At 35.4% G+C, this 24,278-nt stretch overlaps 1 protein-coding gene and 1 long non-coding RNA gene across 5 annotated transcripts in view; both read left to right on the top strand.

Annotated features, from left to right (window-relative positions):
* LOC126825412 (inactive phospholipase C-like protein 2) overlaps nt 1-24,278 on the top strand; it is a 369,332-nt gene that overhangs the window by 25,983 nt on the left and 319,071 nt on the right. For all 4 annotated transcript variants that reach the window (XM_056102008.1, XM_056102007.1, XM_056102009.1 and 1 more), the window contains exon 2: nt 13,080-13,229. In XM_056102008.1, coding sequence (XP_055957983.1) covers nt 13,080-13,229 — 150 coding nt within the window. The remainder of the gene's footprint in view (nt 1-13,079; nt 13,230-24,278) is intronic.
* Nucleotides 434-6,125, top strand: LOC126825452 (uncharacterized). Its single transcript, XR_007681973.2, has 4 exons — nt 434-986; nt 4,268-4,319; nt 5,557-5,804; nt 5,995-6,125. It is a non-coding gene; the product is annotated as an uncharacterized LOC126825452 (long non-coding RNA).

Raw genomic sequence — 24,278 nt, 5'->3', positions numbered from 1 at the left:
GACTGCCGGGAAGATATAGCTGCTGTGGGCGTATGTTTCGTTGCCTGGCAACCTATCTTTAATGACTTGTCAAGGAAATGGAAATGTCCGACAATGGAGATATCACAGGTTAATCATGTAGGTTAAGTTTATAATCACTCTTATTGGATTGATACATAGTCTGACAAAGGAGAGGCAATGACTTCTGTTCAGGATTGGATTGATGAATTGTCCGACAGAGTATTAAGTCAGCTAATCAAGGCAGATTAGGTAGTTAATCAAGGTAGGTGTATTGACGGTATAACACGATAAATACGTCGATCACTTAATTACCTAATCAATCCAGCCTAATGGAGTTGAGTGGTAGATATACACTCAGTACACTATATTAAAGATAGGGTCCGGAACTTGAGCATCATTGCTTTAAATCCTTCATCTATATCATGATAACAAGTGTAGGAAGTTTGAAAGTTGTGCGCCGAGGGCCTACTGGGCTATTGGCGAAAAAAGACATACCTTTCCTGATTAGATTATAAGGAATTCCCCCGCGTGACGTCATGCGAGTTAGCAGGGAGCCGGAAGCGCCAAGATCTCATTGTGAAGAAAAGAGGGGGGCACCTTCAAAGATTCAGATTTTTCTTTATGTGATGGGGAGACGTTGTGTTGCTGCGGGATGCAGCAATACTCACAAGGAAGGGGTATCCGTGCATTTGTTTCCGACAGAAAAATCCTTGAAGACACAATGGGCACGGTTTGTTAAACTGACAAGAGCTGACTTTACCCAACCAACTAGGAATTATGCTATGTAATGCGAAGTCCACTTTTCTGCAGATTGTTATGACCAAAAATATGACATAAAAAAGGCATTGGATTTCACAGAAAAATACAAAAAGCTTCTTCCGGGATCCGTGCCATCCATTTATCCAGCAATAAACCAGGAAACAACCGATAGTTCCCTTCCAAAGAAAGGAAAGAGATCAGCTTACCACAAAAGAGAAGTCACTAGGGTAGGAATTTTATAATTAATTAATATAATCATGACATGAAGAGGACATAACTTTGTCGTTTTTTATACGCCCACATTGAAATGTGGTCGTATATTGTTGTCACCCCTGTCCGTCCCTTGGTCCGGCGTCCACAATTGCTTGTGGACGCTCTAGAGGCTAAAGTTAATATCCGATTGACTTGAGATTTATACACAGTGTTTAAGGTCATGAGACGAAGAAGCTTATTGATTTTCAGCGATTTCCAATAATTACTGCCAGAGTTATGGCCCTTGATCACTTCAAAATATCTTGTGGATGGTCTAGAGGCCAAAGTTAATATCCATTTGACTTTAAATTTATACACAGTGTTTAAGGTCATGAGAAGAAGAATCCTATTGATTTTCAACAATTTCTGATAATTATGGCCAGAGTTATAGCCCTTGATCACTTCAAAGTATCTTGTGGACGCTCTAGAGGCCAAAGTTAATATCCGATTGACTTTCAATTTATACACAGTGTTTAAGGTCATGAGACGAAGAAGCCTATTGATTTTCAGCGATTTCCAATAATTACTGCCAGAGTTATGGCCCTTGATCACTTCAAAATATCTTGTGTATGGTCTAGAGGCCAAAGTTAATATCCAATTGACTTTAAATTTATACACAGTGTTTAAGGTCATGAGAAGAAGAATCCTATTAATTTTCAACAATTTCTGATAATTACGGCCAGAGTTATAGCCCTTGATCACTTCAAAGTATCTTGTGGACGCTCTAGAGGCCAAAGTTAATATCCGATTGACTTTCAATTTATACACAGTGTTTAAGGTCATGAGAAGAAGAATCCTATTAATTTTCAACAATTTCCAACAATTACTGCCAGAGTTATGGCCCTTTATCACTTCAAAAAATCTTGTGGACGCTCAAGAGGCCAAAGATAATATCTGATTGACTTTAGATTTATACACAATGTTTAAGGTCATGAGATGAAGAAGCCTATTGATTTTCTGCGATTTCCCATAATTACTGCCAGAGTTACGGCCCTTGATCACTTCAAAAAATCTTGTGGACGCTCTAGAGGCCAAAGTTAATATCTGATTGACTTTAAATTTATACACAGTGTTTAAGGTCATGAGACGAAGAAGCCTATTGATTTACAGCGATTTTCGATAATTACTGCCAGAGTTATGGCCCTTGATCACTTCAAAAAATCTTGTGGACACTCTAAAGGTCAAAGTTAATATCCGATTGACGTTAAATTGATACACAGTGTTTAAGGTCATGAGACGAAGAATCCTATTGATTTTCAGCGATTTCCGATAATTACTGCCTGAGTTATGGCCCTTGATCACTACAAAAAATCTTGTGGACGCTCTAGAGGCCAAAATTAAAGATACATTAGTTAAGAGTTTTATAAAGAGTTGGCCATTCTTGCTATAATAATTCAAAAATAGATGATAAAAAAAGAAAATGTTGAAAATTTCAGTCAAATTACTTTGTTCTGAACGAAATTGTCACTGTTAGAAGTTTGGACTAGAAATAGGCATCAATTCTATCTTCACCGTCTATGAGAATTGGCGATCGTTTGATTGACAAACGATAACTCCACCCACATATTCTCGATTATCAAATAACATACTCAATGGCTACGGTAGCCTCGTTTGGCAGGCTTCCAGTTGTGACATCAGCAAGTAACCGTCAGCGTTAGCTTGGTCCGCCATTTATTTATTTAATTTTAAATGGACGAGGCTGTTTATATCCAAACAGCATCCAAGCCATCCGTGGATCTACAGAGTTGATTTTAAGCTTGTCGTGTAAATAAAGGTCTAATTAATAATTTCTATAACATCTGAAGCCTAAATAAAGACATGCAATAGGCAGATTTAGCTCTTGCATAATGTATGTTTAATATCTGATTGACTTTAAATTTATACACAGTGTTTTAGGTCATGAGACGAAGAAGCCTTTTGATTTTTATACGCCCACATTTTCATGTGGACGTATTATGCCGTCGCCCCTGTCCATATCTGATTGACTTTAAATTTATACACAGTGTTTTAGGTCATGAGACGAAGAAGCCTTTTGATTTTTATACGCCCACATTTTCATGTGGACGTATTATGCCGTCGCCCCTGTCCATCCGGACGTCCGTCCGTCCACAATTGTTTGTGGACCCTCTACAGGTCACAATTCTTATTCGATTTTGATGAAACTTGAAATCTAGGTTTATCTCCAAAAGATCTCGACTGCTTTCAATATTGGCATGTATCGGATCGAAACTTCATAGATTATGGCCCCTGTTTGTACGAAAAATCACGTTTTTAGCTTGTGGACCCTATAGAAGTCACAATTTTTATCCGATTTTGTTGAAACTTGAAATATATGTTTATAACCCAAAGATCTCGGTTCCTTTCGATATTCGCGCATATCGGACCGTAACTTACTGAATTATGGCCCCTGATTGTACGAAAAATCGCGTTTTTATCTTGTGGACCCTATAGAGGTCATAATTTTTATCCGATTTAAAAAAACGTATTATTATATCCCCGTTACACTCTAAGGATGGCTGAGTTCGAATTTCGTGAAAATCGGCCCAAAATTGACAGACAAAATGGCCGCCGTTCGTTCTCAAATAGCGTAAAAATATGGTATATCAAGGTTGTGGACCCTATAGAGGTCACAATTTTTATCCGATTTTGTTGAAAATTGAAATGTAAGTTTATAACCCAGAGATCTTGGTTCATTTCAATATTTGCGCATATCGGACCATAACTTCCTGAATTATGGCCCCTGATTGTACGTAAAAACGTGTTTTTTGGCTTGTGGACCCTATAGAGTTCATAATTATTATCCGATTTAAAAAAATCATATTATTATATCACCGTTACACCCTAAGGACGACTGAGTTCGAATTTCGTGAAAATCGGCCAAAATCTGACAGATAAAATGGCTGCTCTTCGTTCTCAAATAGCGTAAAAATGTGGGCCCTATAGAGGTCACAATTTTTATCCGATTTTGTTAAAACTTGAAATGTAAGTTTGTAACTCAAAGATCTTGGTTCCTTTCGATATTTGCACATATCGAATTGTAATTTCCTGAATTATGGCCCTTGATTGTAGGAAAAATCACTTTCGTTTTAGCTTGTTTTCTATCCATCTCTCGAAAATGTGGGCGTATCCTGCCTGGCAGCCGCTGGTTTTAAATGGTTTTGCATGAGTTTTAATTGAGCACGATTTTGTGACAAGAAGCCCTACTATTACACACAATGAATTATTCCTTAGTTTAACAGCATGCTTTATCTTTTAGAATATCTTAAAGTCAGTCGATGTTCAAGCTACACCTCAATGTAGGGAGAAAGGTACATGTATGTTTTTAATACTTTATTTATTGCTTTTCATGTGGATGTATATTGTCGTCGCCCCTGTCCGTCCGGACGTCTGTCCACAATTTGTTTGTGGACACTCTACAGGTCACAATTCTTATCCGCTTTTGACGAAACTTGAAATATAGGTTTATCTCCAAAAGATCTCGGCTGCTTTCGATAATGGCATGTATCGGATCGAAACTTCATGGATTATGGCCCCTGTTTGTACGAAAAATCACGTTTTTAGCTTGTGGACACTATAGAGGTCACAATTTTTATCCGATTTTGTTTAAACTTGAAATGTAAGTTGATAACCCAAAGATCTCAGTTCCTTTCGATATTCACGCATATCGGACCGTAACTTCCTGAATTATGGCCCCTGATTGTATGAAAAATCGCGTTTTTGAGCTTGTGGACCCTATAGAGATCATAATTTTTATCCGATTTAAAAAAAACGTATTATTATATCACCGTTACACCCTAAGGATGGCTGAGTTTGAATGTCGTGAAAATTGACAGACATAATGGCCGCCTTTTGTTCTCAAATAGCGTAAAAATATGGTATATCAAGGTTGTGGACCCTATAGAGGTCACAATATTTATTGGATTTTGTTGAAACTTGAAATGTAAGTTCATAACCCAAAGATCTCAGTTCCTTTCGATATTCGCGCACATCGGACCGTAACTTCCTGAATTATGGCCTCTGATTTTACGAAAAATCGCGTTTTTAGCTTGTGGACCCTATAGAGGTCATAATTTTTATCCGATTTAAAAAAACGTATTATTATATCCCCGTTACACCCTAAGGATGGCTGAGTTCGAATTTATATGCATCATTTAAATTTGTGAAACAGGTCTATTGAATTTCAGCAATTTCCGTCAATAATTTCTAGAGTTATGGCGATTGTGAACGTTTGAATGACAAAAGTAATCATGTGATCTGTATGAAGTTTATATGCATTATTTGAATTAGTAAAACGATAAGGCCTGTCAAATTTCAACAATTTCTGTAGATTACTTCCAGAGTTGAGACCCTTGTTTCAGTTTGTAGAACCTTGTAAGCCCTCAAACGACAAAATTTATAGTCTGATCTGTATGGAACTGTCTTGTAAAAGCCCCCAATTACCTACAAAGGAATAAATATGCGACAACCCTTGTCGACTGCTCGGACGATTTCGCCGCTGTGGGCGTATGTTTCGTTGCCTGGCAACCTATCTTTTATATTCTATAGGTCTAAAGAAAAAAATGGCATCATTGTCAAAAGAAAAAGAATGTGAAGATGTGGGTTTGTGGACAAAAAGCATCATAAACCACCTCTATTGGTCAGCTGGCTCCACTGAAGATGGAGATTGGAATGTTATGTGGGCAAATTGAGAGTCAGTGTGTAACCATGTTCAAAATATGTACACGAAGGGCATAGTGAATTTTTTCCAAAATGTTGTCATGAGGATGGATTGAAAATAAAATGGCTAAAACCAGGTAATATATTAATGTCTAAGTGGCATTTAGTAATATTGGGGATACTTGTCGAAATGTTGTTCTATATTATAAACCAGTGATTGTTTCCCATAAAACTGTAATATATTGCATGACCACCTTTGATCATTAATATTACCCAGGTTTCTAATTCCATATTTGGATCTTTGTTACAAGAATAATTTAATTACAGGTACTAAAGCTTGTGAGAAGTTGACAGATTTACTAACTACAAATCAAGTAAAGAGAGATGTCAAGAAACTTTATCCGATCTACCAAACATCAAATATAGAAGCCTACCATAGTGTCGTAAATCATTTTGCCCCTAAAATGATAGGATTTTTGTTTCATGGAATGCATTGCAGGTAACTAATGATAAAATATACCGTCAAAGATGTGTGTGAGCATTGAATTGAATCCAAGCTGGGATGTTGTCTGCTGGTCATATTTTAATTTTTATACGCCCACATTGAAATGTGGTCGTATATTGTCGTCGCCCCCGTCTGTCCGTCCGTCTGGCGGTCCGGCGTCCACAATTGCTTGTGGACGCTCTAGAGGCTAAAGTTAATATCTGATTGACTTTAAATTTATACACAGTGTTTAAGGTCTTGAGACGAAGAAGCCTATTGATTTTCAACGATTTCCGATAATTACTTCCAGAGTTATGGCCCTTGATCACTTTGAAAAATCTTGTGGAAGCTCTAGAGGCCAAAGTTAATATCCTTTTGACCTTAAATTTATACACAGTGTTTGAGGTCATGAGACGAAGAAGCCTATTGATCTTCAACGATTTCTGATAATTACTGCCAGAGTTATGGCCCTTGATCACTTCAAAAAATCTTGTGGACGCTCTAAAGGCCAAAGTTAATATCCGATTGACTTTCAATTTATACACAGTGTTTAAGGTCATGAGACGAAGAAGCCTATTGATTTTCAGCGATTTCCGATAATTACTGCAAGAGTTATGGCCCTTGATCACGTAAAAAAATCTTGTGGATGCTCTAAAGGCCAATGTTAATATCCGATTGACTTTAAATTTATACACAATGTTTAAGGTCATGAGACGAAGAAACCTATTGATTTTCAACGATTTCCGATAATTGCTGCCAAAGTTATGGCCCTTGATCACTTTGCAAAATCTTGTGATGCTCTAAAGGCTAAAGTTATAATCCGATTGACTTCAGATTGATACACAGAGTTTAAGATCTTGAGACGAACAAGTATATTGATTTTCAATGAATTTTTATGACTTAAACAGTTAAATCCATGATATTAAAAGCTTTGCATACAAAACGTTAGCATGGGGCAGAACTTTATAAAAACCAAACAAATTCTAATAGTTTTCTGATAATTACTTCGTGCTCTTGTTGCTCTTAATCAGATTTTAGTGTATTATAAATGTTTCATTACCGAAAAAAGTAAAAATATGCGACAACCCTTGTTGACTGCCTGGACGATTTAGTTGCTGTGGGCGTATGTTTCGTTGCCTGGCGACCTATCTTTTTTAAAGTTGTTTCAATGTACCGTTAAATATTAATTAGAGCTCTTAAAAATGTGATTCTCCAATATTGTTATTTTAAGAACATATGTTGGGATGGATTCCCAAAATTTTTTTAAAAGTTGTTTCAATGTACCGTTAAATATCAATTAGAGCTCTTAAAAATGTGATTCTCCATTCTTGTTATTTAAAGATTCCCAAAAATTGTTCAACATAATTATTTATTTGAATTTTATAATTCATTCCTTCTCAAATTATCAAAGTATCTAACATGTGGAAATTGAAATCAGGTATAAATGTCTTAGAAATTTTATGTTCATGGCAATAATTCCCAGTTCTAATTTAACAGTTTCTTATTCTTTGTTTTAGACTTTTAATTGCTGCACTCCATTACAACGAAAATAGTGCACGAATTCAAGCTGTTACCAAAGATGGTAGACCAAAATTTGATGTAATCTATCCAAAATATAAAAAAGGAGATTATATAGTTAGGGAGTGCAAAGAGCCAACATCTTATAGTATGTATTATTGGAATATTTTGCTGAAAATTAAAAAGAACAATGAATTTTTTCAATGAAATGACATAAAAATGAAATGGGGTTTAACGTCCTAGTGTTCCGCTCAAACTGGGCTATTAAAGACAGTTACTTTCAATGGAACAATTTTGAATTTATTGTTTACGTTATAATTAGATTTTACTTTTTATACGCCCACATTTTCATGTGGACATATTATGCCGTCGCCCCTGTCCGTTCGGACGTCCACAATTGTTTGTGGAATCTCTACAGGTCACAATTCTTATCCGATTTTGACGAAACTTGAAATATAGGTTTATCCCCAAAAGATCTCGGCTGCTTTCGATATTGGCATGTATCGGATCGAAACTTCATGGATTATGGCCCCTGATTGTACGAAAAATCACGTTTTTAGCTTGTGGACCCTATAGAGGTTACAATTTTTATCCGATTTTTTTGAAACTTGAAATGTAAGTTTATAACCCAAAGATCTTAGTTCCTTTCGATAATCGCGCATATCGGACCGTAACTTCCCGAATTATGGCCCCTGATTGTACGAAAAATTGCGTTTTTAGCTTGTGGACCCTATAGAGGTCATAATTTTTATCCGATTTAAAAAAACTTATTATTATATTACTATTATGGCCCCTGATTGTATGAAAAATCATGTTTTTAGCTTGTGGACCCTATAGAGGTCATAATTTTTATCCGATTTAAAAAACCGTATTATTATATCACCGTTACACCCTAAGAAAGGTTGAGTTCGAATTTCGTTCTCAAATAGCGTAAAAATATGGCCCTTGATTGTAGGAAAAATCACTTTCTTGTTAGCTTGTTCTCTATCCATCTCTCGAAAATGTGGGCGTATCCTGCCTGGCAGCCGCTGGTTGAAAAAAATAACACTGGTCTTGTATTCTTTCAGAGTAAGTTAAAAGCCTCATTCAATATGCAACGGAAAAGTGTGACAATCAAAACAGAACTGCAATTCCTTTGAGAGTCCCACCACCATTATGCTCCGGTTATGTTCACCCACTAAAAGAAGACGCTGTGAAGTTAAAAAATTTCACGATTTCCAAATAAATAAGTTTAAATATTCAGAATTAGTTTTTTATTTGTATAAATCCTTTATAATCCTGGGATGGAAATGTTTCTCTAATTTTTGTCACAACACAGGAAGGTATTGCCACACAAACTTTTTTCCCAAGGTATCCCCAACACCATCTTACAAACTGTCTGTATGAAGTGTAATGGCTGCATCTGTAAGAAAAAGATACCTGTATCAAGCCAACATTATTATATTATTTTGGCATATATTTTTAAATGTAATTGAAAACACCAATTCAAATGAGTATACAGACAGATCAAGGCTTTTTTCTCCTGCAAGACAGATTTATTTAATTTAATTTAAATACTCAGGTCCTGTTTCCTCTGTGTCACCCCATACTGTTGCCTATACTGTACATGTAGATGCAGTTTCTAAAACAAAGGCATTCAGACAGACTGGATGAAAACCAGGGTGCTGGAGAATGCAATATAACCCCTGTTCCTCACATTTTTTCTCAACTAAATCAACTTCTCTGCAGCAGATACTTTCTTGTACTGTTGGCATAATGGTACAACTGCCACAAGAACACCTGTGAAATAAATAATTTGTTTAAAAAATGGACTTTAATTAATAGAGCCAGCCCATAAATAAATGGGTCCAAAAAAAAATAATTAACCGAAACAAAGGACCGGGGATACCTAGCCTTAATAGTTCAATCAACATTGGCAATATGGACTAATGCATTACTAGGCCCATCATAAATATTCCTTATGCACTTTTTGGAAAGGTGCCAAATTTTCACATCATTCACATCACTATGCTATTGTTTTGAAACAATAAAAGTTATAAACTGACCAGTTTGTGGAAATAAGCCTTCTTTCATCTGCATCGGTCATACTCGTAGCGCCAATATCCCTACTATTTCTTCATCAGAAACATACGACTCAAATTGATATGGTTCTAAATTTCTCTCTTCAAGATTCTCGTGGATTAAATCTGTCGGAATTTGACCCCGAGGATGCAATATCACGCTGATCGCTCTCCGATTCTAAAATGCTGTCACGATCCATTATTAATGAGTATAACACCGCCATATTAAATTAAAAAATGCCAACTACGTCACGACTATTTTTCGTAACACAGGGTATACTCGGTGCCGTTCTGTGGACAGGTGATAATTTTGGAACTTTAACGGATCATATCTTTTAAACTATTAGACTGATATTCGAAAAATAAAGTTTTACATTATTTTTAGACAATTGTCTTTCCACCCACAGCAACTTAAACGAGTGCCAGACCCTTTCTTTAATTTTGGAATTTTGAATATTATTCACCAACTGGGCATATTCCTGGTCGGACAATTTAGGACGTTTGGAAAATAGCGTCGGACATGTCCGGAATATACGGGCGAAATCCCATCACTGGTTGTAACTCTAAATCAGATTTTATGCAACAATCTTTTGACAAAAGAAACAAGCTAACAGTGACGCTGATGTCCCCTGCCGAAATCCCCTGCCGAAATCCCAAAATAAATAGATGACACATATTAATTAATAGCACATTTATTTTTTTCAAAAGTATCAAGCAATCAAACTGATTATCAACCATACACTAAGTTTCATCACTCTCTATCAGATAGAATCAAAGTTATCTTGTCCCAAAGCATCGACCAATGGAATTGCTTAGCTCTGCTTAACTTTAGCTCAAAATGTTAATCATTGAACTTAGTCAAGACATTAACCTAATGAACATGTACATCAAGTTTAAACATTCTACCTCAATTAAAAGCAGAGTTGTTATGTTCCAAAATCTTGATCAATAAAACTGCTTATTACTCCTTAGCCTAAGGAGAAAATTCGCATCATCAAACTTAGTCAAGGTAATGATATAATGAATCTATACTCGAAGTTTCATCCCTCTCACTTAAAGATACATTATGGGAGATTCGATAACGAAATGACAGTTCTCACTATAATAGTTAAAAACTAGATAATGTAAAGGCAATTTGCTGAAAATTTCAGTCAAATTGATCCACTATGAACCGAGAAATAAGCGATCGAAAGTTCCGCATAGCCTCGGTCATCATTACTAAAGTCAGTATGACAAAAATCATAGTCTCGATTATCCATTCAATTGTTAAATCGAGAAGGAAAGTTATGCAGCAAATCGGATCATAATCCAATAATTATCGCAGGCTAGCGTTGACATCGAGAGTTGATTATGGTCTGGATACGTTAGTTAATGTCTAATTAATAGTTTATATAACATTTCATGCCCAAAGAAAGACCTATAATAGGCAGATTTAGCTCTTGCATAATGTATGTTTAATTAGAAATAAAGTTATTGTGTCCCAAACATCAACCAATCAAATTGCTTATCGCTCTGCTTACCCTGAGAAGAAAATGCTCATTATCGAACTTAGTCAAAGTATTGATGTAATGAAACTATACACAAATTTCATCACTCTCACTTAACCTAATAAACACCTACACCAAGTTTGAATGTTCTAGCTCAATTAGTAGAGAATTTTCTGCATAGGCTAAGTGGCGATAAGCACTTTGGAACATAGCAACTTTGCTTTTGATTGAGGTAGAGCTAGAAGATTTAAACATTTGGTGTAGATATTCGTTAGGTGAATGTCTTGACTGAGTTCAAGCTAAGCAATTTCATTGGTGGATGATTTGGAATACGATAACTTTGATTCTAACTTATGGAGAGTGATGAAACTTAGTGTAGAGTTTTACTACCAGGTACTTCAGAACCTTGACTGACTTTTGTCATGAACATTTTCTGCTTAGTTAGACTAAGTAAAGATAATCAGTTTGATTGCTCGATACTTTTCAAAAATATAAATGTGCAATTAATTAATATGTGTGTTCTATTTATTTTGGGATTGCGGTGGGGAACATCAGCCTCACTGTTGGCTTGTTAGTGTCTGTTTCTTTCGAGTAAATATCTGTAATAATTTGATTATGAGCACATCTAAAAATGCAATTTCCTTATAACTAGTTTCAATAGTGGATTTAATATTGATATCCAGGTCATTTAATAGTTTATGCAAATCTACTATTTGGCCAAGATAGTTTTCCAAATGAGAAAGGCTAAAGTTAGTAGTATCTGATTGACTTTAAATATATATGCAGTGTTTAAGGCCATGAGATGAAGAAGCCTATTGATTTTCAGCGATTTCCGATAGTTACTGCCAGAGTTATGGCCCTTGATCACTTCAAAAAATCTTGTGGACGCTCTAGAGGCCAAAGTTAATATCCAATTGACTTTAAATTTATACACAGTGTTTAAGGTCATGAGATGAAGAACGATTTACAATAATTACTGCCAGAGTTATGGCCCTTGATCACTTTGAAAAATCTTGTGGGCGCTCTAAAGGCTAAAATTAAAATCCGATTGACTTTAAATTTATACAGTGTTTAAGTTCATGAGACAAAGAAATATATTCATTTTCAGTGATTTTCAATAATTACTGCCAGTGTTATGGCCCTTGATCACTTCAAAAAAAATCTTGTGAATGCTCTAGAGGCTAAAGTCAATATCCGATTGAGTTTAAATTTATGCACAATCTTTGAGGTCATGAGACGAAGAATCCTATTGATTTTCAACGATTTCCGATAATTACTGTCAAAGTTATGGCCCTTGATCACTTTGAAAAATCTTATGACGCTCTAGAGGCTATAGTTATCATCTGATTGACTTCAGATTGATACACAGAGTTTAAGATCTTGAGACGAACAAGTATATTGATTTTCAATGAATTTTTATGACTTGAACAGCTAAATCCATGATATTAAAAGTTTCGTTTACTAAACATTAGCATGGGTCAGAACTTTATAAAAACCAAACAAATTCTAATGGTTTTCTGATAATTACTTCATCTGTTGTTATTCTTAATCAGATTTTAGTGTATTATAAATGTTTCATTACCGAAAAGAGTAAAAATATGCGACAACACTTGTTGACTCCCCGGCCAATTTAGCTGCTGTGGGCGTATGTTTCGTTGCCTGGTAACCTATCTTTAATTTATCTTTGATGTAGTTTCTAAGTCAAATGAATAAAATATAAAAATACTGTTTATTCATCTCTACTCAAAATGTCATGCAAAGGTGACAAGGCATCCAACCTCATTGACAGGTAAATTATAATTACAATGACTGAAAACTTTAAACAAATCTTTCCTAAAGTTGTTATCATTTTATATTTTACAGCTCAAGACTGTTTAGCATATATGCAGAATGGAAGTGAACTTATCAAAGTTCGTTCAAATAGTCGACAATATCATCGGTTCTTTTCACTTAGCAATGACATGACAGAAATACGCTGGCAGCCCACCAATAAGAAGCCACACAAAGCTAAAAGTAAGTAAACATATATATCAATCATACACTACATGTTCATGTCATGTATAGTTATTACAAGTTATAGTGTACTTATTATGTCAGTAAATGTATACTGGTAATGAAGTTCTGATTAATTAAAGCTACGTTCCCAGAAAAGTATTTATCGGGTGGTTATTTCTAAGAAAAGTATGGCAATTTTGGTATATATGGAAAGTAGAAACATCCAATACTGGATTCCATGAAAAACATTCATGGAGCGCATACAGGACAAAAATGTAAGGGTTTCCCTAATCGACAGCCCGACGATTAGGGGTGTCTGCACGCGTGACGTCGAAGGTTGCACGCGGAGATTGAGCACTTGATGTACATGTTGGTAAACTTTATGAAAAATTAGACGTACAACACTTTCTGAGATAAAAATCATGGAAAAAGACGCAGGCAGTGGATAATCCGATAATTTAATTAGACTTCGATATTTGTAATAAATAGTCGGCGATTAAAGACAACATCGTCTTGTGTATGCAATGAATTCTCCTCCGACTTCGCCTTCGTTGCTAAGTACCGAGAGAGGCAAGTCACGTGACACAAACATGACCTATTTTGATCTATTTTTTATAGCCAGGGTATTCCCCGACAATTGCAGTGTTTTGAGAAGGATATCGAACCGTAAATTCCTGAATCATGGCCCCTGATAGTACGAAAAAATCACGTTTTTAGCTTGTGGACCCTATAGCGGTCATAATTTTTATCCAATTGAAATAACGTTCAAATATATCACTGTTACACCGTAATTTTGGTTGAGTTCGAATTTAGTGAAAATATGACCAAAACTGCCGGACAAAATGGCGGCCCCTCGTACACAATTAGTGTAAGCATCTTGTATATCATTTGTATGCCGATTATACTCAATTATATATTTCATTTATACCTAATTGTCCATCTTCTTTCAATTTATCAAAATTGCAACTTGAGAACTGTATTAGTGAAATTAGAAAATGGATGTCAAAGAACTTTCTAAAATTGAATGATGATAAAACCGAGTATTTGTTATTAGGCTCAAGGCATCAATTAAGTAAATCTGCACAAGATAACCCCCCTGTTGTAATTGGTAATTGTGATATATTTTCATCTTATTCTGCTCGTAATATTGGCGCTATCTTTGATAGTTTTATGCTTATGGGAGCTCAAGTAAATAATATTTGTAAATTGTGCTATTTTAATATTAGATAAGAAATATAGGTAAAATACGTAAATGTGTAACTGTAGAGGCCACTAAGTCACTTGTTAATTCTCTGGTCACTTCTCGATTAGATAACTTTAATTCACTTTTAGTTGGTTTACCTTTAAAGCTTATAGATAAATTACAAAAAGTACAGAATACTGCGGCTAGACTTGTTACTTTAACTAAGAAATGTGACCACATAACTCCTGTTTTATATAATTTACACTGGTTACCTGTTAAATATCGAATTGATTTTAAGATTTTATTACTTACTTTTAAATGTTTAAATAATTTAGCTCCTGTTTACCTCTCAGATCTTTTAGAACTTTATACACCTGGCCGAACATTACGTACATCAGATAAACTACTTTTAAAGCCCAAAACTGTTCAACTAGTCTCTTATGGTCAGCACTCTTTTAGTTATCAAGCACCTGTTCTATGGAATAATCTACCATTTAGTTTAAGATGTTGTTCATCTCTATATTCTTTTAAAAAACAACTTAAAACACATTTATTTAATCAGGCTTTTAACTGACTCTGTATACAATCGTTAACATGCCCATAATCTTGTTGTTTATGTGTGATTTACATTGTCACTTTGTAAAGTGCCCCTGAACATGTTATATGAAAGGGTGCACTATAAATATGCTGTAATAATAATAATAATAATATCAAAGTTGTGGAACCTCTAGAGGTCACAATTTTGATCTGATTTTGATGAAATTTGAAATGCATGTTTATAACCCAAAGATCTTGGTTCCTTTTGATATTTGGCCATATCAGATGGTAATTTCCTGAATAATGGCCCCTGAATGTATGAAAAATCATGTTTTTAGCTTGTTGTAGAGGTCAAAATTTTTATCCAATTTAAAAAAAACATGTGAATATATCACCATTACACACTAAGATCTTGGTTCCTTTTGATAATTGCGTATATCCGAACGTAACTGTCTGGATTATGGCTCCTGATTGTTCGAAAAATCGCATTTTTAGCTTGCAGATTCTCTAGAGGTCACAATTTTTTTTTCCTATTTTAAAAACCGTTTAAATATTTCACCATTGCACCATAATGAAGATTGAATTTGAATTTCAGGAAAATCGAAATGAAACTGCCTGACAAAATGTCCGCTCTTTGTACGCAAATTGTGTGCAATACGAAGGTTGTGTACCCTCTAGAGGTCACAATTTTTATCCGATTTTGATGAAACTTAAAACATATCTTTATATATCCCAAAGATCTTAGTCCCTTTTGATATTTGCACATTTCAGACCATAACTTTCTGAATTATTGCCCCTGCTTGTACAAAAAATCCTGTTTGTTTTTAGCTTGTTCTCTATCCATCTCTTGCAAAATGTGGGCGTATCCTGCCTGGCAGCTGCTGGTTTGGTATATAATTATTATTCTAGAGCACATCTCAGAAACTGTTCAAGATACCTTTATAACACTTTTACATTCATCAACCTATTATTTTTTTTTTTGATGACTTTCCTTCTGTCCTGATTTCATTTCTAGAGCATATTTCATTATCTGTTCAGAGAAATCTTTTTAAAACTTTATACAAAGATCAAACTTTAAGTATTTTATTTTCTGATGTATAAGCTTAATGTTTAACATACAGCAGCTGATTGAGGTAGGCAAAGGTTGTTGTGCAAACCCTACAGGGAGTAGCAACTGTGCCTTGCCGTGCTACTATGATCAGAGTATCAATCTTCTGACTAGTCCCATTGATATTCCAAGAAGTTGTTTTCCCTTATGCCTTCCAAACAAGGTCAAGGGCGCAGGATGGTGATGACTAGTCATCTTGTTGTTTTTATACGCCCACATTTTCATGTGGACGTATATTGTTGTCGTCCCTGTAAGTCCGGACACTCTACACGTCACAATTCTTATCCGATTTCAAGGAAACTTAATATATAGTTTTATCTCGCTAAGATCTCTGTTCCTTTTGATATTAGCATGTATCGGACCGTAACTTCATGGATTATGGCCCCTGATTGTCAGCAAAAATCAGGTTTTTAGCTTGTGGACCCTATAGAGGTCACAATTTTTATACCCCCACATTTTTATGTGGCCCACATTTTTATGTGGACATATAGTGTCGTCGCCCCTGTCCGTCCATCCGTCCACAATATTTTGTGGACACTCTATAGGTCACAATTCTTATCCAATTTTGACGAAACTTGAAATCTAGGTTTATCTCCAAAAGATCTTGGTTGCTTTCGATATTGTCATGTATCGGACCGAAACTTCATGGATTATGGCCCCTGATTGTACGAAAAATCATTTTTTTAGCTTGTGGACGCTATAGAGGTCACAATTTTTATCCGATTTTGTTGAAACTAGAAATGTTAGTTTAAAACCCAAAGATCTCAGTTCCTTTCGTATTCGCGCATATCGGATCATAACTTCCTGAATTATGTCCCCTGATTGTACAAAAAATCATAATTTTTATCCGATTTAAAAAAAAAACGTTTTAGTATATCACCGTTACACCCTAAGGATGGTTCGAATTTCGTGAAAATCGGCCCAAAACTAACAGACAAAAATGGCCGTCCCTCGTTCTCAAATAGCGTAAAAATATGGTATATCAAGGTTCTACACAGCATTTTGAACTTACTTGTGCAAACATAAGTAAATTTTCAAAACCACTAGCCAAACAAAATTTTCAGTTGCCAAGTCTGAAGATTAGATTGGTTTCCTTGTCATACCGTAGCCAACAAAAATCAGTGTGACTCACTGTGAGATGAAGACGGCGAGGCTTGTAATTTTGCTTGTTTGGGTGGTGTAGCGTCAGAAGCATGACTATCATCATTTTTCCCCGACTGAGACTCACTGCGAGATGAAGTTACTTTACTAGTAAAGTAAGACGATATAGGTTTGATTCGTCTGCTAGCCATGCTGTCAGCTGTCTTGTAAACTTTCGATAAATACAGCGCATGAGCAATTAGAATTTCCTCTCAGAGTCCTCGCAGAAACCTAGCATTTATAAATATCAGTCGCATTGTAGAGCCTTGTATATCAAGGTTGTGGGGTAACAATTTTCCTCTGATTTTGATGAAACTTGAAATGTAAGTTTTTACCCCAAAGATCTTGGTTTCTTTCAATATTCGCACATATACTATAGGACTGTAACTTCCTGAATTATGGCCCCAGATTGTACGAAAAATCATGTTTTTAGCTTGTGGACCCTATAGCGGTCATAATTTTTATGCGATTTAAATATATCACCGTTACACCCTAAGGATCGTTGAGTTCGAATTTCGTAAAAATCGGACCAAAACTGACAAGACAAAATGCAGGGGTGCACGATTTCACTTTTGAACCACTAGCCCATGGGCAGGTGTCATGACAAAATTTGCTAGCCCTACAGAAAAATACACCTGCCCTCAATATAAAAATAAGGTCTTTTGTTTTTAAGAGATGATAATGGCCGAAGACTGTCCATTTTAAGTAAATAGAAAGAATAAAGTAACAAATATTTAAGCATCCAAATGTTCCAATAATGTTTCAACCTGTCTATGTTATCATCAATAATGTATAGGACGTTATAATTGTAATAGACAACAATAACCATAAATGGAGGGATAAAAAGGAAAAAACATCAGAAAAAGTTTGTGTTGTTCTATCAGCCGTTTTGATAGCTACGACCGGGTTCGATATAGGAAGATATTCATTTACCCTTGCAAACTCGTTTTTTCTCATTCAAGCTTATGCCGTATTGAAAATGAAATATTCCAATACAAGAATGCTACATGTTAATTAAACTATACAATATTAGAGCTGTCTCAAAAACTGCCCATTAACCAAGTCAAATAAATAGCGGTTTTTCGGATCATGTGATTTACGGACCACCATGAAACATTGTCATTGATAATCAGTCTACCGGTACCTCTCAGTATAGTTGGCTTTATTCACATTTCTGCCTACATAAGATATATTTTATTTTAATCAGAAAATCAATGATTCCTTTGAAAAAGTGTGGGCAATTCGTGAAAAAACAGGGATAAGTCTGACAGTACAACCGGTCATGTGGAAAAATGAGCTATATTACAGCATTTGCAATCTTTGTGAAATAAACACTTATAACAATAAAATGCTGTGAATGACATTGAAACGAGGACATATTTTCACAAAATAGAGTAAAAAAAATTGTGGTATCTTCGGTAAGGAATGTTGTCAATCTACAATACTCATTTATTTTAGAAAAGTTATTTTTAGTACCGGAAGCTATTACCGGTAGGACTATCATGTGCTTAGAAAGTTAGTTGTAACTGAAGTTAGTTTATTCAGCTAGTATTATTCTGCAGACTGGAACTAAAATGCTTTAAATGATCACAAAGTATTGTTCAATTTCAAAGAATTTCTGTCAGAGGAAATAGGCTTGTCTGCAGGCGGACGTAATGCGAAATATCAGCTGTCCAACAAAATGATTAACCTGTCCCGGGCGATGGGAATTGTGCACCGCTACAAAATGGCCGCTCCTCGTACTCGAATAGCGTAAAAATATGGTATATCAAGGTTGTGGACCCTCGAGAGGTGACAATTTTCTTCTTATTTTTATGAAACTTGAAATGTAAGTTTATAACCCAAAGATCTCGGTTCCTTTTGATATTCGAGCATATTGGACCGTAACTTCCTAAATTATGGCCCCTGATTGTACGAAAAATTGCGTTTTCATGTGGACTTACATTGTCGTCGCCCCTGTCCGTCCGTATGTCTGGACATCCGTCGATCCGTCCGTAGGCTAAAGTTAACATCCGATTTCCGATATCTACTGTCATAGTTATGGCCCTTGATCACTTTGAAAAATCTTGTGGACGCTCTAGAGGCTAAAGTTAATATCCGATTGACTTTAAATTTATATACACAGTGTTTAAGCTCGTGAGATGAAGAATCCTATTGATTTTCAGTGATTTCCGATCATTACTGTCGGAGTTATGGCCTTTGATCACTTTGACATATCTTGTGGACGCTCTAGAGGCTAAAGTTAATATCCGATTGAGTTTAAATTTATACACAGTGTTTAAGGTCATGAAACGAAGAAGCCTATTGATTTTCAGCGATTTCGGATAATTACTGCCAGAGTTATGGTCCTTGATCACTTTGAAAAATCTTGTGGACGCTCTAGAGGCTAAAGTTAATATCCGATTGACTTTAAATTGATACACAGTGTTTAAGGTCTTGAGACGAACAAGTATATTGATTTTTAATGAATCTTTATGACTTGAACAGCTAAATCCATGATGTTAAAAGTTACGTATACTAAATGTTATTTTCGGTACCGTAAAGGTATTAGAATCTGAATCCCTGATAGAATGATATAAATGTCAATTATATTTTTAAGAGATGCTTACAATTATACCCATCGTTCACTTTTAAAGCATTTTGGCGAAGGTAATATGTTACAAATGACAAACTGTTTTCTCGTTCAAGAATCGTCACTATTCAACTCGTTCTTACGTTTTCGACCAGTGGCGATGATATAATTTGAAATAATGATATCCAAATGACATGCTTGTATATTTTACATGCTGTATGAAGCCACAGTAAACGGAATTCAACTATCAAAATATTTCATTCTCTTCGAAAGAAACTGTCGGCCATTTTGATTACCTGTACAATGTATTGCCATTTTTTTTTAAGGACGAAACGAAACATCAAATAGTCACCGCTTGGATTAATCATTAGCTGCAAATAATGACTTGAGATAGGCTTTATATATATCATTTGCAATTATCAATCAACTAATCATTAATCCAAGACAACTGATTAGTATTATTCATTGACGCGATCCGGATTATCAGCCAGTTGATTAATTTATAGTATCCCGCCATGTGATTGACACTCAATAATGGTTAATCCAGGATAAATACGATTAGAATTTTAAGATTTTTTTCCGCCAATTCTCAAAAAGAATCGCCAGTACCGCCAAACATTATCGCCAAAATCAAATTTTAATCGCCACTTTCATATTTTTATCGCAAATTGCGACTTTGGCGACCGACAGTGTGAGCCCTGGGCAGAACTTTATAAAAACCAAACAAATTCTAAAGGTTTTCTGATAATTACTTAATGAGTTGTTACTCTAAATCAGATTTTAATGTATTATAAATGTTTCATTACCGAAAAATGTAAAAATATGCGACAACTCTTGTTGACTGCCCGGACAATATAGCTGCTGTGGGCGTATGTTTCGTTCCCTGGCAACCTGGAGGTCACAATTATTATCCGATTTAAAAAAACATTTGATTATATCACCGTTACACCGTAAGGAAGGCCGCCGTTCGTACCCGAATAGTGTAAAAATATGGTATATCAAGGTTGTGGACCCTATAGAGGTCACAATTTTTATACGCCCACATTTTCATGTGGACGTATATTGTTGTCGCCCTTGTCCGTCCGGTCACAATCGTTTCATGACCTTAAACACTGTGTATAAATTTAAGTCGATCGGATATTAACTTTAGCCTCTAGAGCGTCCACAAGATATGTCAAAGTGATCAAGGGCCATAACTCCGACAGTAATGATCGGAAATCGCTGAAAATCAATAGGGCAGAACTTTATAAAAACCAAACAAATTTTAAAGGTTTTCTGATAATTACTTAATGAGTTGTTACTCTTAATCAGACTTTAATGTATTATAAATGTTTCATTACCGAAAAATGTAAAAATATGCGACAACTCTTGTTGACTGCCCGGATGATATAGCTGCTGTGGGCGTATGTTTCGTTCCCTGGCAACCTGGAGGTCACAATTATTATCTGATTTAAAAAAACATTTGATTATATCACCGTTACACCGTAAGGAAGGCCGCCGTTCGTACGCGAATGGTGTAAAAATATGGTATATCAAGGTTGTGGACCCTATAGAGGTCACAATTTTTATACGCCCACATTTTCATGTGGACGTATATTGTCGTCGCCCCTGTCCGTCCGTCCACAATTTGTTTGTGGACACTCTACAGGTCACAATTCTTATCCGATTTTGACGAAACTTGAAATATAGGTTTATCTCCAAAACATCTCGGCTCCTTTCGATATTTGTGCATATTGGATAGTAACTTCCTGAATTATGGCCCCTGATTGTATGAAAATCGCGTTATGATGAAACTTGAAATGTAAGTTTATAACCCAAAGACCATGGTTCCTTTAGATATTCGCGCATATCGGGTAGTAACTTCCTGGCGGAAATAATCGATAATTCCCGATAATCGTCAGTAAGTGTTTTCGTACTTTCCCTTTATAAAATTTATTATATTAAGAAATTTGCGAAGAAATGTCTGAAGAGGAGATTTTTAATTTCCCCAGTGCGAAGAAATCACTGCAAGAAATAAACTGTCACGGCGAACTGAAGAATTCGTTTGATGAGATCAAAGGGAAATAACTACATTTTACTCAGTATTATTTAGGTCATAAGCGACAAAGATATGGCGAGCGGTGGCGGGTTCTGTCTTCCAAATGAAGTTAATCGAGTTTCTTTCTACACCTTGGTTATGCTATGGAGTGCTATTATTTTATTGTCAAATGTCAAATAAATGAGAAAAAAAATTCTACATGTATACAGAATGATATCACAGCATAAACTCGCATATAATTCGTGGACAAATTATGATTGTTTTCAAACCAATTGTAAGTCAAAATAATTTGCCGATATTATCGATCGGCGGATGGTCTGCGATAATCGATACTTGAAACAGGATCGATTGCCAGCCCTAATTACAGTACGCTTCAGGCGGAAGTATGAAAATAGTCCTTGTGGGCGTTTTTTCCGCTCAAAAATCGCGGTTTTTTTACCCATATACACTCCGCGGAATTAGAGACGTTCTGGGCGGAAAAAAGTCCGCGAAAATATAAAATTCGCGGTGGATTATCGCCCGCGAAAATATTAAATTCGCGGCGGATTAGAGTCGGTGGAAATATCAAATCCTCGGCGGATTATAGTCCATAGTGATTTGAAATAGTCAGAGTAATTTAGTCCATATTGCCACAACGTTATTAGAAAGAAACAAATATTTAATGGAACGATATCACGAGTATATTAGTTGTTTTAGTTCACCGGTAATTCATATATTCATAATACTCTTTTCAAATTCCGTTTTGATTATTAACTAAAGTGTACCAATGTATTATTGTATTCATATCCTAAAATGTCCGTTATGTTCTATTCATTTATAATGTACATCTACATCGGTATTTAATTCGTGAATCCCACCATAAAGCACAGACACATAGCAATTTTCTATGTCTCGTGAATTCTGATAACAATGTCTGAAAATGGACGACAATAAACATATATAGAAGGCAGCGATTTGCACGTGGGTGTTTTAAAATATGCTGTTTTTTTATATACTGATTTATTATCCGTTTTAATTATGAACAACAATTTAACGATATTCGTAGAAATAAACGAATTAGCACAAATTGCTAGGAAGGAATATTTTCTCCTTTAACGGTAATTCAATTAAAATGACGATTCGGCTCCCAACGTTCAATATATACATGTACTTTATGTCCCCAAAATTAAAAGTCATATTGGATAGAAGCTGGAAGATTGTTTACTTATTTCAGTTTCGTATTTGACTTTACAGATGCCCCATTCCCCACATTGCAAAACAGATCAACACGTCAAATCGTTTCAGTTACAGGTATAAGGCTTAAAAATATCATGTCTTAAATAGCCCCTTCAAATATTTCTTTTTATACTTTAACTTATAAATGCAACACACAAACTGCTTACCGTATTTATACAGTTGACGATAAATATCCTAAATAATAATCCGGTTCGGTTTCTTTCCAATAATTATCAATGAACATATCAAAGAACCTTTAAAAAAACACCTAACAACCAGATCTTATGAATGGGATCTTGTCCGACAGAACTTAGATTAATAGTAACTGATCAAAGAGTGAACATCAAACAGAACAAAGGAAATTGCCTCACAAAAAAGCATGCGTTAGTTATAAGGGATGATTTGTGTGCCAAATTAAAAATATTATCACCGACAGGGGTTCACTAGTCCGCCGCTATAAGAAATACTATAATGTGGGTATCAATAAACCTAACCCTAACTCAACCCTAATGATAGATATCGGTGGACTAATGAACCCTAACCCAACCCTAACCCTAAATAAAGATATCGGAACCCTAACCTAACCTAACCCTAATTCATCGTAGCCTGTTAGTAATTTAGCCGTGACAACCGCACCTATTTAGTGTGAAAATCCAGTTTGTTCGCGTCCCAATTGTAATTATTCTTTATTAATGAGGTCAACTATTTTGGGTAATGATTACTTACTGACAATTCAGAATGAAAGTATTGTCTACAAGACTACGACATGGTAACAATTTGTTGATGATGATGATGATGAGTTAGTTGTATTTTACGTCCGCTTCCACCGAGGTGATATCGCAGACAATGACAATTTGTTGTTAAAGGGGCTTCTATTATAGTCAATTATCAATTCCCTTTGATGACACGTGCGAATTCACATAATTTGGAAACTTGATTGACAGTATGCATTGACTCAGACTCTTTGGTGCCGAAATGAATAGGTCATCATGGTATTATGTACATGTTTGACGTTGACTTCTGGCGAGGTGTGCATTTAATTCTTTTGTGATTTAAATCCGAAGATATAATACTTCAGGTGTGATTTACCGATTTACAATGCATTGTGAAACTTATTTGTCAGAATGGGAATGGATATTTTAATGGACAAAACCTTTCGCCCACGGTAAGACCAACATCTATGTGTATAAATTTTGAAATTTTCGTAATTTGAATGAGTTTGAATGTCTTAAAAATGTCGAACATATTGATAAAGTAATGAATCGTACAGCCAT

This window comes from Patella vulgata, chromosome 6 (genome assembly GCF_932274485.2).
Source record: "Patella vulgata chromosome 6, xgPatVulg1.2, whole genome shotgun sequence".
NCBI lineage: Eukaryota > Metazoa > Mollusca > Gastropoda > Patellidae > Patella > Patella vulgata.
The sequence above is the reverse complement of the archived record's forward strand: the minus strand, read 5'-3'. Positions and strand labels throughout refer to the sequence as shown.